Genomic DNA, 14102 nt, shown 5'->3' with positions numbered 1-14102 from the left:
GATAAGCTATTCGGGAGGGATATCGGCCTTAGGGTTTAGTAAAGTGCTCGTCGGGCTTGTAAACACTGAGCCATCACTCTTTGCCTAGGCCGGGCAATGAGATTAAGTCTGCCTGAATTCAAGAAAGATCATCCATTCCAAAGCGAATCAAAGAACCCATCCTTCTATTAAGTACTTCAAGGTTTATGATTCCACTTGTTTTCAGGCGAGCTCATTGTCCTAGCACAGTGATAATGATGGGTAGCATGCATTTAACCTTATTCTGTGCAAAGTCGACTGAAGTGCTGGCGGATAAAATTGAGCAAACCCCGTGTCACACATGCAACAGCGCTTGGCTACACGGTGATCATCACGAGTGATGCGACTCCCATTTCATTTTCCTCAGACTGCTGCCTGCTTTGTTGCAGGAAGGCCAGGACGAGGATGATTTACTGTTTTTTAACTGGTGGGGACTGTGCCAGAGGAAGACAATTGGAGAGCCTGTGACTTTGCAGCAGGAAATCATTTCTCTATCTCGGTTTTGATGGAATCAAAAAGTAACAAATGTGAGGACCCGAAATAACATAACAGTGAAAGCTATAAATTTGTGGGTTGTAGCTTTTGCCTCCGTGTGTTATATAACAAACCCAGCAGCCTGTGACTGAAAAAATATCTCAAAGCAGACACTGAAAATGATCTCCAACTGAGCTTGCAGTACACTTTCACACTTTCCTGAGATTACCTGCTGCTATAAGACTGATCACTGTAGCAAAAACAATACGTATAGTATATCATCTTTGTCCACCTATACATCATAAAATGCTGCAGGGCTCTTTGTTGTGCATTTTACAATGTCCTTACATGCATACAGATCATGCTGTAGTATCACATTTATTTTGGCTGCAATAAGAAAAGGATACCCTGTATTTACTACCGTTACCCTATTTTTATAGTATTATCTGAACTGTCCCCCTGCAGCGCAGCCATCTCTTTGACTTTACCATTCAGCTGTGCTGCACTATCACAAGATTTTCACCCTCTGGTAATATAAATAATTGACTTTATTTGTATTTCTTTCATGTAAAGGTCCTGCTCTTTCCCTATACTTGTTTCTATCTCATAAATGCCTCTTTTCGGCGAGTCTCACATGTCATCTTTCCTCTTTATGAATGGATTACCAGATGGTTCTGTTGTTGTCTCCTGATAAGTGTCAGGTTTTAATGACCTTGCTCTGTAGACTTTCACTTTAAAGTGACTACGCTATGTATCCACTATTTCTTAAAGTGCTTTTGCGTTCGTCAGATGATATGCAGCTCTGTGCATGTAGCATGGTTGTTGCAAAAATGGAGTAATGGAGTGATGCAGTCCCTTTCTTAAAATAAGTAATGCATCAGGCTTTTGTTGCAGTTATTGTTGTTTTTTTCCTGTGGAAATCTGAAGTAATAAATTAGATCTATGTGTCACTTGATATGTAATCCAGAAGCAGCAAAATTATTCACTTAGAATCATTGCCTTTTCTCTTCATTCCAATAGTGCACTTCAATATGAAATATTTAACATTTTATATATATATATCAGTGCCTTATCCTTAATAAAATTCTTGTTGTCCCTTAGGTCTAGTTAGAAAATGACATGATCATAGGGCATGTCAGAGCACGAAGTGAATAATCACAGAGCTTGCTCATCGCAGCTACGAGGATGTTTTTGCACTATGATGGCAGATTTTGTTGCTGGGTGCTGCTGCCAAGAGAAAGAGAAGCACATCGGAACTGTAGAGCACAGTAAATGCAATATTCCAAAGTTACATTTACCACTGTTGGATGATATGTCTATCCATCCATTTTCTAACTGCTGTGTGCTGTAATACAGTAGCTGTTACAGTTTTATAATGTCCCGTACTTTGACTACATGTAACTGAAAAATCAATCACTACATCACTGTAACAACCTGTTGACTGAAGATTACTTTTAAGATAACTTTGTATCTGATGCGAGGTGCTGTACGTCTTCATTTGGCTTTGTTTAAAAACAAGCTTTTCATGTCTTCTTTTCCCCATGAACAAATTACCGTCTCAATGTACTGAGCTCTAAGCGGTAACACGTGAAAGCTATTCAGCATTGAACACTTACGCTTGAAAGAATTTAAATGCCAACAGGCTACAAGTATATTTAGCACAAAACCTTGGCATGCCACTCTTGAAATTAACATTTTCTCCCAATCATAAATTACCATAAAAGATATGTATTTCTTCATAACAAAGAAAGCCGCTTGCTTCCAAGGCAGTGTTTAGAAAATACTGAAGGATGAATGTGTTTCAGACGGTGGGTGGACGGCGCTGGGGAGGGTGTTTGTTTGTCGTACAATGTTGGGCAGTCAAGCATGTACATTGACAGGTCTGCAGAACGGTGCATTGCTAATTTATCATTTCATAGAGCACATTACCATCCGTGAAAGAAAATGCCACTTCTCACAGTGGTGGTAAACAATGTTATGGCTTTAAACATGTCCCCTCTGAATAGCAAACAATTCAAAGGAATGAAGGTTGGGGGGGGGTGATAAAGATTACAGGCTCTGCGGATTACATTCTTATCATGTTTACCTGAGAATTTCAAGGACCTGAACCTGAGGTTATACCTGTAAATTTCTCCATTTTCCCAGCTGATTCTAAAAATCTGCCCCTGCTGTAATTAAAAAATAAATTACCTTGAAGCATCATTAATTCAGGTGGCATTACCATGTTTTCTCCAGAGGTTTACATGACCCAAGCATTCAGTACTATTATATATATATATTATTTTTTAAGCTAAAAAAGAAATACAAAAACATTAGATTTTTTTGGATGATAGCTCAAAGCTGTAAGACCTTCCCTTCACTTCTTTAATTAAGCAGACATCTTTATGTAAGCTTCGGTCAGCTTCAAGAAGATTTTAATTAAAAAAGTGAATTAGCATGGCGTATAGAAAGCTCAGGTTGTATCACACGCAGATAGCTATTTTTTTAATTAAGTCTTATCTTAGACCAATTTTTCTGCTCTTGTTCATCATCATAATTCTCACTAATGATGCTAAGTCTAAGATAATTTCATTAAACACTGTGTCCAAATAAACACAGACTGTCGGACACTCTACACAGTGATCTTAGAACTAATAAGCCCTGATGAATAATAATAATAATAATAATAATAATAATAATAATAATAATAATAATAATAATAATAATAATTGCTTACACTTATATAGCGCTTTTCTGGACATTCCACTCAAAGCGCTTTACAGGTAATGGGGATCCCCTACAGCCCCACCTGGATGATGCGACGGCAGCCATAGTGAGCCAGAACGCTCACCACACACCAGCTATCAGTGGGGAGGAGAGCAGAGTGATGAAGTCAGTTCAGATTTGGGGATTATTAGGAGGCCAAGATTGGTAAAGGCCAGTGGAAATTTGGCTAGGATGCCGGGATAACACCCCTACTCTTTTCGAGAAATGTCCTGGGATTTTTAATGACGAAAGCGAGTAAGGACTTCTCATCCGAAGGATGGAGCCTTTTTACAGTATGGTGTCCCCATCACTATACTGGAGTATTAGAAGCCACACAGACCACAGGGTGACCTACAGGCCCCACTAACACCTCTTCCAGCAGCAACCTTAGTTTTTTCCAGAAGGTCTCTCATCCAGGTACTGACCAGGCTCACACCTGCTTAGCTTCAGTGGGTTGCCAGCTGTGAGTTGCAGGGTGAAACTGTATGGCTGCCAGCAAATATAAGTAGAATATCAAAGGACAAGTTCTCCGGTTGACATACGATAAAAGTAGCCCAATGCGTAAACCATGTACAACTAGCAGTGCAGCCAAAACCTCCGTCACTTTCTTATCAAAAAAACAAAATTGACGGCCTTAGTAACTTGTTAAATACATATGCACAGAATTGGAAAGAATTTACAGACACTGAAAAGGCGGGTGCATCATGCAAATTACACTTTCTACATTAATAGCTTTCGGATGAAAATTAGATGTTGCCCAAGCTGATATTCTATCGTCGTGTCAGGCAGCCCATTAGAAAGTGCCACAGTGCCGCGAGTATACGAAGTGATACCGCTGGAATGTTTCAAAGCCGTTGCGTTCGCCATATGTGCTGTTATCGCCTGTAGCTGTGCAAGCCTTGAGCTGGTGAAGCACATTCTGAAGGATGGCATTATAATGGCAGTGAAGCACATCAATATAATACAGTATTAGATAACATTTAACAAGGTATCTATAATGCATAATGGAATTTATAAACCACTTCTTCTTTTGGTTTCATGATTATTTCCAGTAATGTACTACAGTATATCTATACTGTACATGTACTATACATTAATCCTCAACAGATTTATTAGATTAGATTGTTCTATTTGGGTATATACTTTATGCATTAAAAATAAGTGTATGGACTTGGAACATTAATTGTATTTAAGTATCAAATAAATTTAAAGATTTTAATTTGTATATTTTTGACATCCTATTAATTAAGCAGCTATTCAGGACTGACCGCAATACAATCTTGAGTGACTGCTGTATAAGCAATGAATCACCTCATTAGGCACAGGTGATGAGATGTTTTAATCTGTTGAATGCCCAGCCTTGTGGAAATCAAGAGAGGAAATCACAAAAAAGGAACTGATCTATTCCATTTAGCAAGACAACAATGCCTTTTTGCCACTGGTATATAGGAGTCTGTCTGTGCACAGCTGCCTCTGATCTGGGCTGTTTGCAGCCAGCAGTTTCCAAGCTGGCACAACGTTACAACCAATCACAGTCTGTTTGCCTGTGATTGATCACGATCTGGGAGTCCACGAGACGCGTCCTTTTCTTTGCAGCAGGTCGCCACAACCCGCAAACTGGCAGTACAGCAGTGAGAAGGCAGTAGCATCTGCAGGCCAGATGGGCACACGGGGGCCTGCCTAGTGCTCAATAAAGCTCATCGACCTGGACACCTGCAGACAGAGCTGCCCTGCAGGAGCAGGGCTGCACCCTGATCTAGTCACGCCACACAGTACTGTACTGTACCTCCATTTGTACTGATTAAGGGCAACTGGGCTGCACAGCCCCATGCCTGGCACCTCACTAGCCGCTCTTCCTGCGGGCTCATCCCAACATGACAACATTCCAGCAGGGCAACTCGCATCCTCCTGCTGCCTGTGCACCAAAGGCTCTCTTGCCAGATGGGAGAGTAACAGTCACGGCATGGATATCTCACTTGCCAGACTCAAGCCCCAGTGAACATTTGTTGGATGAGCTGGGGCTCAGAGACCAATGCTCAGGCACATGCTTATCTGGGCAAGGGAGAAAAATGCAACAGAATCCCACAAGGCTGCATCTGTAACCTGGAGAGATGCGTTTGTCATAGATATACACCTTTTATTGATTACAGTGGTGGTGACACATGCTGCTAGACACTTTCACAGCAGAACCTCATTGATCAGCCATTCTGATGAAAAACTTTAATCAGCGCAAAGTATTACCTATAAATCATGTTATATCTGATACTTTTCTTTTGGTGGTCAGTATTCATGAACAAGCGGTAAAGATTTTGCTGAACCAACAGTAGGGAAAACACCTGAGAAAGCTCACATGACAGTGACTCATTTTAAATATGTAACGCCCTGCATTTGGATGCTGCAGTTTTCAGTAGCCACACAGTGTACCCAAGTTGAATTTTTTCACTGTCCTAAAGAGCACACCTTGTGAATAAATCTACGAATTGAATGAATCAGTGAATTCTGAGAGGTTTGTCATTTAAATTGGGAAAATTCAGTTAACTTCAATGTCAAGCAGAACTGCGGTTTTAAAATGCACCTAACCATTATGGGAGAGGTGATTCTTCCATGCCTATGCACTCTTTGTTTTTAAAAAAGGTTTAAGTACACAGTTCAGAAGCTCTCATGGGCTGCCAATCTAGAGAAAATCACAACATACAGAAACTTAATGAATCAGTAAGTCAGGAGCTACTCTGTCAAACAAAAATCTCATTAAATAACCCTGAAAACTATTTGTCAAGCTATTGTACTTTCATTACTTAATACTTGACAGTATGAATAAGCTAATAGCTATTCCCTAACACCCTAAAGACATCATCATAAGCAAAAGAGCTTAACTTGGACAAATATATTTAGTCATACCATCAAATTCTTTATCTATTTTCAATATAAACTATAGTTTTGCCAATAATGTATCTTATTTTTAACATGTAAAAATAAATAAAACACTTGAATGTTATCTTATAATATCTACTGAGCATTTCACCCTGAAAAACACCATCACACATAGCTCCTTTTTTTTACTTTTTCTTTACCATCTTCATAATTCCAGAAAAGGCTGTTAATGTACTATAGTTTGTAAACTATATGTAAAAATGCAGAATAATGATCAATTCATGCCTGTCTAATTCTACTTTCATTCAGTACTGCAGCAGTGAAAGATAAATGATGTAAGCCAGAGTACTGTACTGTACATGTTGGTAGGCCAGGAGGTGGCACTCTTTCCTCTGGACCAGAATCTGTTACCCAACGCCCCAGTATTGTGACAGGCGACACTATCTGACATGTGAAGGACTTGAATACTTGGTCATGAAAGACCCCTTGACACTGTTTGTAAGACCAGGAGTGTTAACCCCCATGTCCTAGCTACAAACCACTCTGGATCCGCATAGTCCTACTAGCCTTGCTTTCCCCCTTAATTCAATTGGTGAAGACATTTCTATATTTTCTATCTCTCCTGCCACGTAATGGGGCTGCAGGCACATAGTGGCCGCCTCTTGTCAGACAGTGGGTTCTGCACTTAATGGGTGGATGAAATGGGTTCCTTTCTGTATGTAAAGGGGTTCACAGTTCCTTTTGGAAGACCTGTTACTGTATGCAAATGCAATAATTCTTTGGTCCTTTGGTCCAAGCTACTTAAGTATCTTAAGACATGAACAAAATGTCTGTAAATTCACAGTTCTTAGGATTTAGTTCTTCACATGTAATGACTCAGCTTTAAGGTACAGCAATATATTACAAAGAAACCAAACCTGATTTCTGGCTAGTTGGGCATACTGTAAGTACTCGATGGTCCAGAAGATGCAACAAAAACTTTACTGAGTCAGTTTTCATTAAGATATTTTTATCTGTGACTGTTTAGTAGTAGGTTACATACAGTACTTTACACTACACACTCTGCTTTGAGAGCAGAACATAAATATGATCTAGTCTATAACAAACAGTGCTACATCTAGATGTTAATTGTCAGGCTTTTGTGACCGCTGTTTTCAGTAAAGATGAGGACATTGACATTTTCAGTGTAATGAGCTGGAAAAACGTGTGCACAAATAAGCGCATGGCTTCACCTCAAAGAGAGATTGAAGTACCATTTTAACACTCAGTAAAAATGATAAATTTATTCCTAACTCATGTGGCCTGCCATGACACAGAGGACTTTCTTCTTATGGTACAAATTCTGCAGTAGCAGCCAACATACATTTCAGTGTGAGCACAACACACTTTCTTGTAAAAATCCTCTCGCCTTCACATGTAAGAGAGAAAGACACGTGAAGATCACACAGACAGAGCACCAGTCTCTGGAGAGACAGTCCTCCTGGAAGAAGGTTAAGTTCTGTCTCCTGGTTGCAATAGAAGGGTTAAGGTTTAAACACTTCCTGGAAGGCATCCTCTGAGGAGCTGGATGGCTCTGTTGCGATTAGCACAGGGAAGACCGGCGGGGAAGGTGAAAAGCTTAGCCCTCTCCATTGTTTCAGCTCCAAAGGTTAGGAGCTCAGCTCTTGACCTCAGGTGACTATGGAGATGCTGCTCTCTGGTAGAGTTTTAGTCTGCAATCACTGGGGTGGGCAGCAAGGTTTCCCATCAGCAATCAAGCAGACTGGGAAGACATAGATTTTTCCAGGCGCATCTTCCAATTGGGGCTGCAGGATATTTTAGATACAAAACTGGTGACAGCAGTAGACTGTAGTACAACATTTAGGCTCATAAGCTGCCAAAAGCAGATAAGAGCAGACTACGCAGCCTGGAGCAGATGGAAAGTCTTTTCATGGAGAGGTAGTCATGGACAGAGACATGTTCCAATTCACAAAACACTCATTTCCGGGGTATGAATGAATTGGATCATCATGCATTGAGAACGACTTGTAGCAAAGAACACATTTTTCATGTGAATATGATAAGATAAGATATGATAATAAGATATGAATAACTTTGGAGAAGATTGGAAGATGAAACTAAGAGGAACATTTAGAATTACTTTAATACTGCATTAATAATTACCATTACATACAGTACAGTAGAAGTGAGCTTTCAGAGATTTACAGTACTTAGGACTCCAGGGACACACTACAGTTTCTCTTTATGATTCAGAACTGTCTTTGGTTAGTCACCTGTTCTGAGCAGCTGGTCATCACTCTTGCACAATTTGGCTTCTTAAATCCTTTTGATATCATTCGTAGATTACATCCCTCACTGTTGCTCAGGAGTTTTGTCCTAACAAATGGTATGTTTGAGCACAACACTACTACAATAATGTCAGGTTACACATCAAAACCTATGCCTGAAAGAAAAGAGCAATGGAACTCTGTCACTCAGGTGGGGACGCCTTTCTTTATATCATGTTACTGATAAACCAATAAAAAAAACAAGAAGCTTCTTCACCCCTGCCTGAGGAGAGGTACAATATCCACAAGGCTCTCTCTTCCTCCTTTCTGTCACTTCTCCGATATTGATCCACAATCTCTGTCTCTCTTTCAAAAGCAAACGTCTTTAATAGCTTAAGGCTCTTATTTCTATGCAGTATAAGGCAGAGATGTAGCAAGTCTCACTGTGTTTGTTTCACCCTACAGAATTTGTGGGGATTCCTTCTTCTGTGGGGGGGGCTGTACAAGCACACTTTCTTACCCGAATAAATACATCACAATGTCTTTTCAAAAAAACTTTTTTTTTTCCCCCTCGGGTTCATTTCTGCAAACATACCTGCATATTTGTCCTGCAGCAGTTATTGAGGAGACTCGGCCCCTTAATGACTGATGTAGGTCTCAGGCTCTACACTTGACAGCACTGCAGTTCCTTCTATGCGTACAGTGTGCCTGCCAGGGTATCATTCAATCAAGAGGTCTGCCAGCTTGGGAACAGCTCCTTCAGCCTCTCATGGAGGACTTCATCGGGCCTGAATTGAGAGTCTCGGAGTCCATTCTTGTCCTCTTTGGTTCTCGATTAAGGGTCGGTGAGCTTGTGTGCCACATGGTCGGCTACATGCCTTCCCACTATAGCTCCATGTCTAGCCTTCCTAGTGAAAGTCTGGAAAGCCTGAATAATAGTTGTCTAATGCTTACATATCCGGTTGGGCCAACCATGTGATGGTGATGGCACGCTGTCTCATAACTTGACATCTAATTGCAGACATCAAAGAGGTTATTATGCTAAACCTGTAACTCTGGTTCCCAGAACGATAAGCACATCGATGCAAGAGGAGAACTTGGAGCCATGTAGTACTATGTCTCCGCGGAGTGGGCGATGGGGATGGAGCATCGCGTTCTTTACTGGTGTCGGCACAAAGATTCGGCTGATGTTCCCTTGGCTGGTGGCAGATCTTGAACATGAAAGAGAACCATGTGTAGCCAGCTATCTTTCCGCACAACCCCAAAGAGAGACCATGCCTTTTTTCGCTCGTCATTTAAACATTCAAGTCATACTCCACCAATAAACTGAAAATCCCAGGTGTTGTCAATGTGGTGTGATTACCAAATTATGAAAGGCATATGTGTAAACGGCTCAATTACTGTACCAAGCAAGCTATTACATTGCATGCATAATATTATACAAAGAGTTCTTTACTCATTAAAACTAGCAATGAACTACATAGCCTTTTTTCCAATTTACACTATTTCCCTTATTTACTTTATTGTACAGTATATCAATATCAATTAAAAATGTAAAAATATGCACTACTTTTCACAAATAATAACTACCTTCTACACATCTCAAGGGCATTTTGCAACAGTGGACCCATTATTAGTATAGAGAGGTTTGGGCTGACACAATCTATCCAGAATTGGAAAGTGGTTTATCCTTTTTAATGGTTATGTAAACACGCCAGCACAGGGTGCAGGACAGAACTACACACTGGTTGAGACCTCAGTTCGTCAAGGTGCTTCCATACATACAAGCGAACAGGGACAATTCAGAGACTCCATGTTACCCAGCCAGTATATCTCTGGGAGGTGGTATAAAGCAGGAACTTCCAGAGAAGGCCTACAGAGAGACATTGGGAAAACATGCAAATCTCACCCAGGCTGGAATCTATCCCAGGACATGGGAGCTGGGTTCCTACACATACAGTATACAGTATAAGTGAGGTAGCAGCACGATCCACCACAAATACTTGGCCACCAACTCAAGGCTAGTTTCTCACATTGGCTTCCTTTCCAAAAAGTAGCGCATACACATTTTTCAGTCACAGCATTAGGAAAACATAGTTTATGTGCACTGCCTAATGATGAATTCAGCTGTGCCACAATACAAACAGTTTTTCTGCTACTCCAAGAACAGCTTTAGAGATTTATCCAGGCACTGAAAGACATTTATACATTACTTAGTCATTAAATAACAACAGATGGATAAAAACTTTCAAATTCTAAATTTTATGTTATTCTAAGTTGTTCAGTTGGATACAGCTTTTACCACTATTTCAGTAAAATGTCTATATTATATTGCAAAAACTGGTTTCAGGTTGTCATCTATGACAAATAATAATCAATTCAATAATTATGACAAATTGTTAATTAGGAGAAATACTGTACTGTACATATCCAGATATCTCTTTTCTGGAATATCATAGGCTTTGCACACATGTTTATTATCCAAATAAAACAACAAATAATGATAAAACAATTCACCAGTTCAGATAAAGAGCAGAATGAACAGTAAAAAAGGTGAATTATTTGTATAAACATCAAAATGTAATAAATCTGTAAAACATTTGATTCATTGCAAGAATGTTAAGTAATAAGATTGAGACTAATTGCAGCATCACATACTGTACTGTCACCAGGAATGAATAATTGAAATGAAGACCAGATAATGAACTTTTATGTCAAAATCTCTACCTACTGTAACTTTCCTCCAAACGCCCTGTATCAGCAACTCAGTGGAATCATTCTACATCTCTTCTAAAAGCACAGTTCATGTTATTTTATTAATTTACACAGATATCTGATATGATTGTATCTGCATGTTCGTTACATTGCTGACAAAACATACTGTACATACATCTCACCACCAGGTACTGTAAGAGTGAATAAGTGATTCACTGAACTTATGGAAATTTTTGCACACCGCAGACTCTCATTTCAAATATTTACTTTGATTAACAGAAAGGCACAGGGAATGAAAAAAAATCTTGAAGCTTTAATATGAAAATTGAAAAAAATTAGATCTGAATCTTTGCTCTTCCTACAGCAAAAAGATGACCAATTAAGACTAACCAACATCTCAAAGTAATAGAAATCACGTGAAGACTGAACAAAAAAAAAACTTTTCCACGTGCTACGCACTTTGCAGGAAGTGGCATTTCATTTTTCAAATTGGATTATCTTATATGACACTAATAAGCACACCGAAACACGAAAAGGCTTACATAACTTACAAAGTGGCAGCACTAATTTGTATGTTCTCTACACTTCAGTCAGTAACAGACAGCCACACAAGTTTGAGAACAAGTCAAATAAGAGACCCCAAGGATTTTGCCTGCAGTTAGCAAATAGTATAGAACAGTACATACGATATTTGCGTGAGCAATGAGCTTTTTCATAATTACAAAAGCAAAAAAAACTTTACCAAAGAGAAGATCCTAACTGTTAGAACTCTACTACAGTACCAGCACAACAAAGAATGCTGGTATCTGAACATCTTAGTTCACAACCAACCGTCCAGTTTCCACATGAAATTTATATTATACATGAAATATTTATAACGTGCAGTAGCTGTTCCATGACTTCAAAGTCTAAACAAGTCGTGTACAGTATAGTAAAGTATTGTGTGTAGTATCGTATTAGTATTCTATTACCAGCATACTGTAGTATTCTGCTATTTTGTTCTTTTATTTACAAAAATTGTAACTTGTTTCAGGCCTGATTAGCTTTCATTACACAAACCCTTCATTTGAAACACAATCTGGCTAAGGCAAGACCAGTACCGGTAATGCTGTTTAATCTGCACAGCCATCAGGTGAAATGGACCTACCCAATGCTTTATCTTTCTTTCAAGCTGAGACAAATGAATGTTAGAAAAAATGTGAAGTTTGTGTAAGGAAAGTTTATAGGGATACAATTTTTTTTGTAAATGTTCTTTTCCAGCAGCACATTTAACGTTTTCTTTAACAAAGTTTCTTATACTTTCCCTTTAAATACTAGAAGGTGACTTTCAATCTATTCCACCAGATTTGCTGCAAATAGATATAAAAAAGTCCTTTAAAATGTTGCCAAGCACAAGATCAAATTAAATGCTCACCATTATACCTGTGCTAAACAACATCTTATTACTGGCTGCATATTTACTTGTGTGCATGTAATGCAACTGCATCCTTCATGGATTAAGCACAGCAGCCTCAATCTTTCTTTTCTATGAGCCAGAAGGAAAACTATTACAACATAATAAATAAGTGCCTTCCCTGGCTATAAAATAACTCACTAATCACTCCATAAACTGCTGTTTCGAGTTACCTTAAATCCCTTTTACAGCTCTATTTATCACTTGTAGACAAACCCTTAGTTCACATCTTCGGTTATGCAAACTTACAGTGTGTCCGGGGGGGGGGATCAACACATCCAAAACAAGTTCAAACAAGAAATATGTTAAAAATAAATGTACAAATACTATAAACGTAGGAGAAAACTCATGACCTCAATACATCGGGATAATAAAAATGCTATGGGAATCGTTTGTGTAAAAGAAAAAAAAAGAAGTTTGGGAACACCGCGTATCGATGCGGTGCGCTCATACAGTATATTAGTCAATTGCTGCCATGACGACCATCTTAGCCTGCATTTCAGAGATGTTTAGAGCAAGGGGAACAGCTGGGATGCTGAGACGAGTCGGTCAGTCTTACAACCTGAGAGAGAGAGAGCACTGCAGTCTGCCACTCTGCACACGAGAGAAGGATACCCATTTTACAGCATCTTTGCCTCCTCTTACGCACTCTTCCAATCTGATAGAGCTGCAGGTCCTCCTTTGGATTTATAAACATAACTAGAAACAATAAATGAATAAAAATCAACCTGGATTTACGTTTCAACTTATTTCCATGACTCTTCTGGGTTACTGATTGCTTTGATTTTGTGTTTGTTTGTTTGATCCACCGATTTGATGCGCTTTTTCGAGTCTGTGCAAGAAGACTTACCCTGCGTGTTGGGCGATTTCTCCTGGGGCTTTTACAAAAAAGATTTGCCGGGCAGAAGAGACGATCTCACCCTATCATTGTGCAAATACCCCTAACACAGATTTCTGTTTCCTTTTTTTTAAAAACTCGGCATCCCGTTTGATCGCCGCTGAACAGCGCTCTTGTGAATTCCAGAAGCCTGCAACTGGAGTTCCGTTTCTACTCGCACTTCTGCGGTGTCTTAAAACTCTCAACAGAAAGGAGAACCACAGCTACAGCTATTGCAGGAGTTAAAATACCGAAAGTTTCGAATTAACTTTAAACTCACCTGCAAAAGGAGTATTCCAGGTTCAATTAAGAGTCTGCCTTGCGTGAACTGGGAGCTGAACTGTGGCTGAAGATGGGTATTTGTGGCTATTTTGTGGTATCCTGGAAATGCCTGGTCGTGATAGCGCTAAGACTGCTATTTCTTGTACCTGCAGGAGTGCCTGCCCGGAGCGGAGAATCGTCTTTTTCCAAACCGATGGACAATGTCACCGTTAGACAAGGGGATAATGCGATCCTAAGGTAGGGTTCTTGATAATATGATTGAATTATTATTTGTTTTAATTGCATATCGCTTCCTTCTTGGAGATCTCACATTTGACCACTAGATGTTACTGTCATTGTGTGGCTGCGCAGTTTTGCGCGTGACAATGTTGTGAGGCACTTAACAGGTTCCAGGTGTGCG

At 39.6% G+C, this 14102-nt stretch overlaps 1 protein-coding gene and 1 long non-coding RNA gene across 5 annotated transcripts in view; one reads left to right on the top strand and one right to left on the bottom strand.

Annotated features, from left to right (window-relative positions):
• The window catches only part of opcml (opioid binding protein/cell adhesion molecule-like), a 583482-nt gene that overhangs the window by 332528 nt on the left and 236852 nt on the right, over positions 1-14102 (top strand). The window contains exon 2 of one of the 3 annotated variants that reach the window (XM_088619435.1): positions 13855-13939. In XM_088619435.1, the coding sequence (XP_088475561.1) occupies positions 13855-13939 (85 nt within the window). Of the gene's footprint in view, positions 1-13098; positions 13940-14102 lie in introns of those variants that run through there. The other 2 variants (XM_088619434.1, XM_088619436.1) reach the window with 2 other exon arrangements.
• The window catches only part of LOC148641027 (uncharacterized), a 595511-nt gene that overhangs the window by 367605 nt on the left and 213804 nt on the right, over positions 1-14102 (bottom strand). The window lies entirely within an intron of this gene.

Source organism: Lepisosteus platostomus, chromosome 25 (assembly GCF_059453375.1).
Source record: "Lepisosteus platostomus isolate fLepPlt1 chromosome 25, fLepPlt1.hap1, whole genome shotgun sequence".
In the NCBI taxonomy this organism is placed as follows: Eukaryota; Metazoa; Chordata; class Actinopteri; order Semionotiformes; family Lepisosteidae; genus Lepisosteus; species Lepisosteus platostomus.
This window is presented reverse-complemented; position numbering and strand designations above follow the sequence as displayed.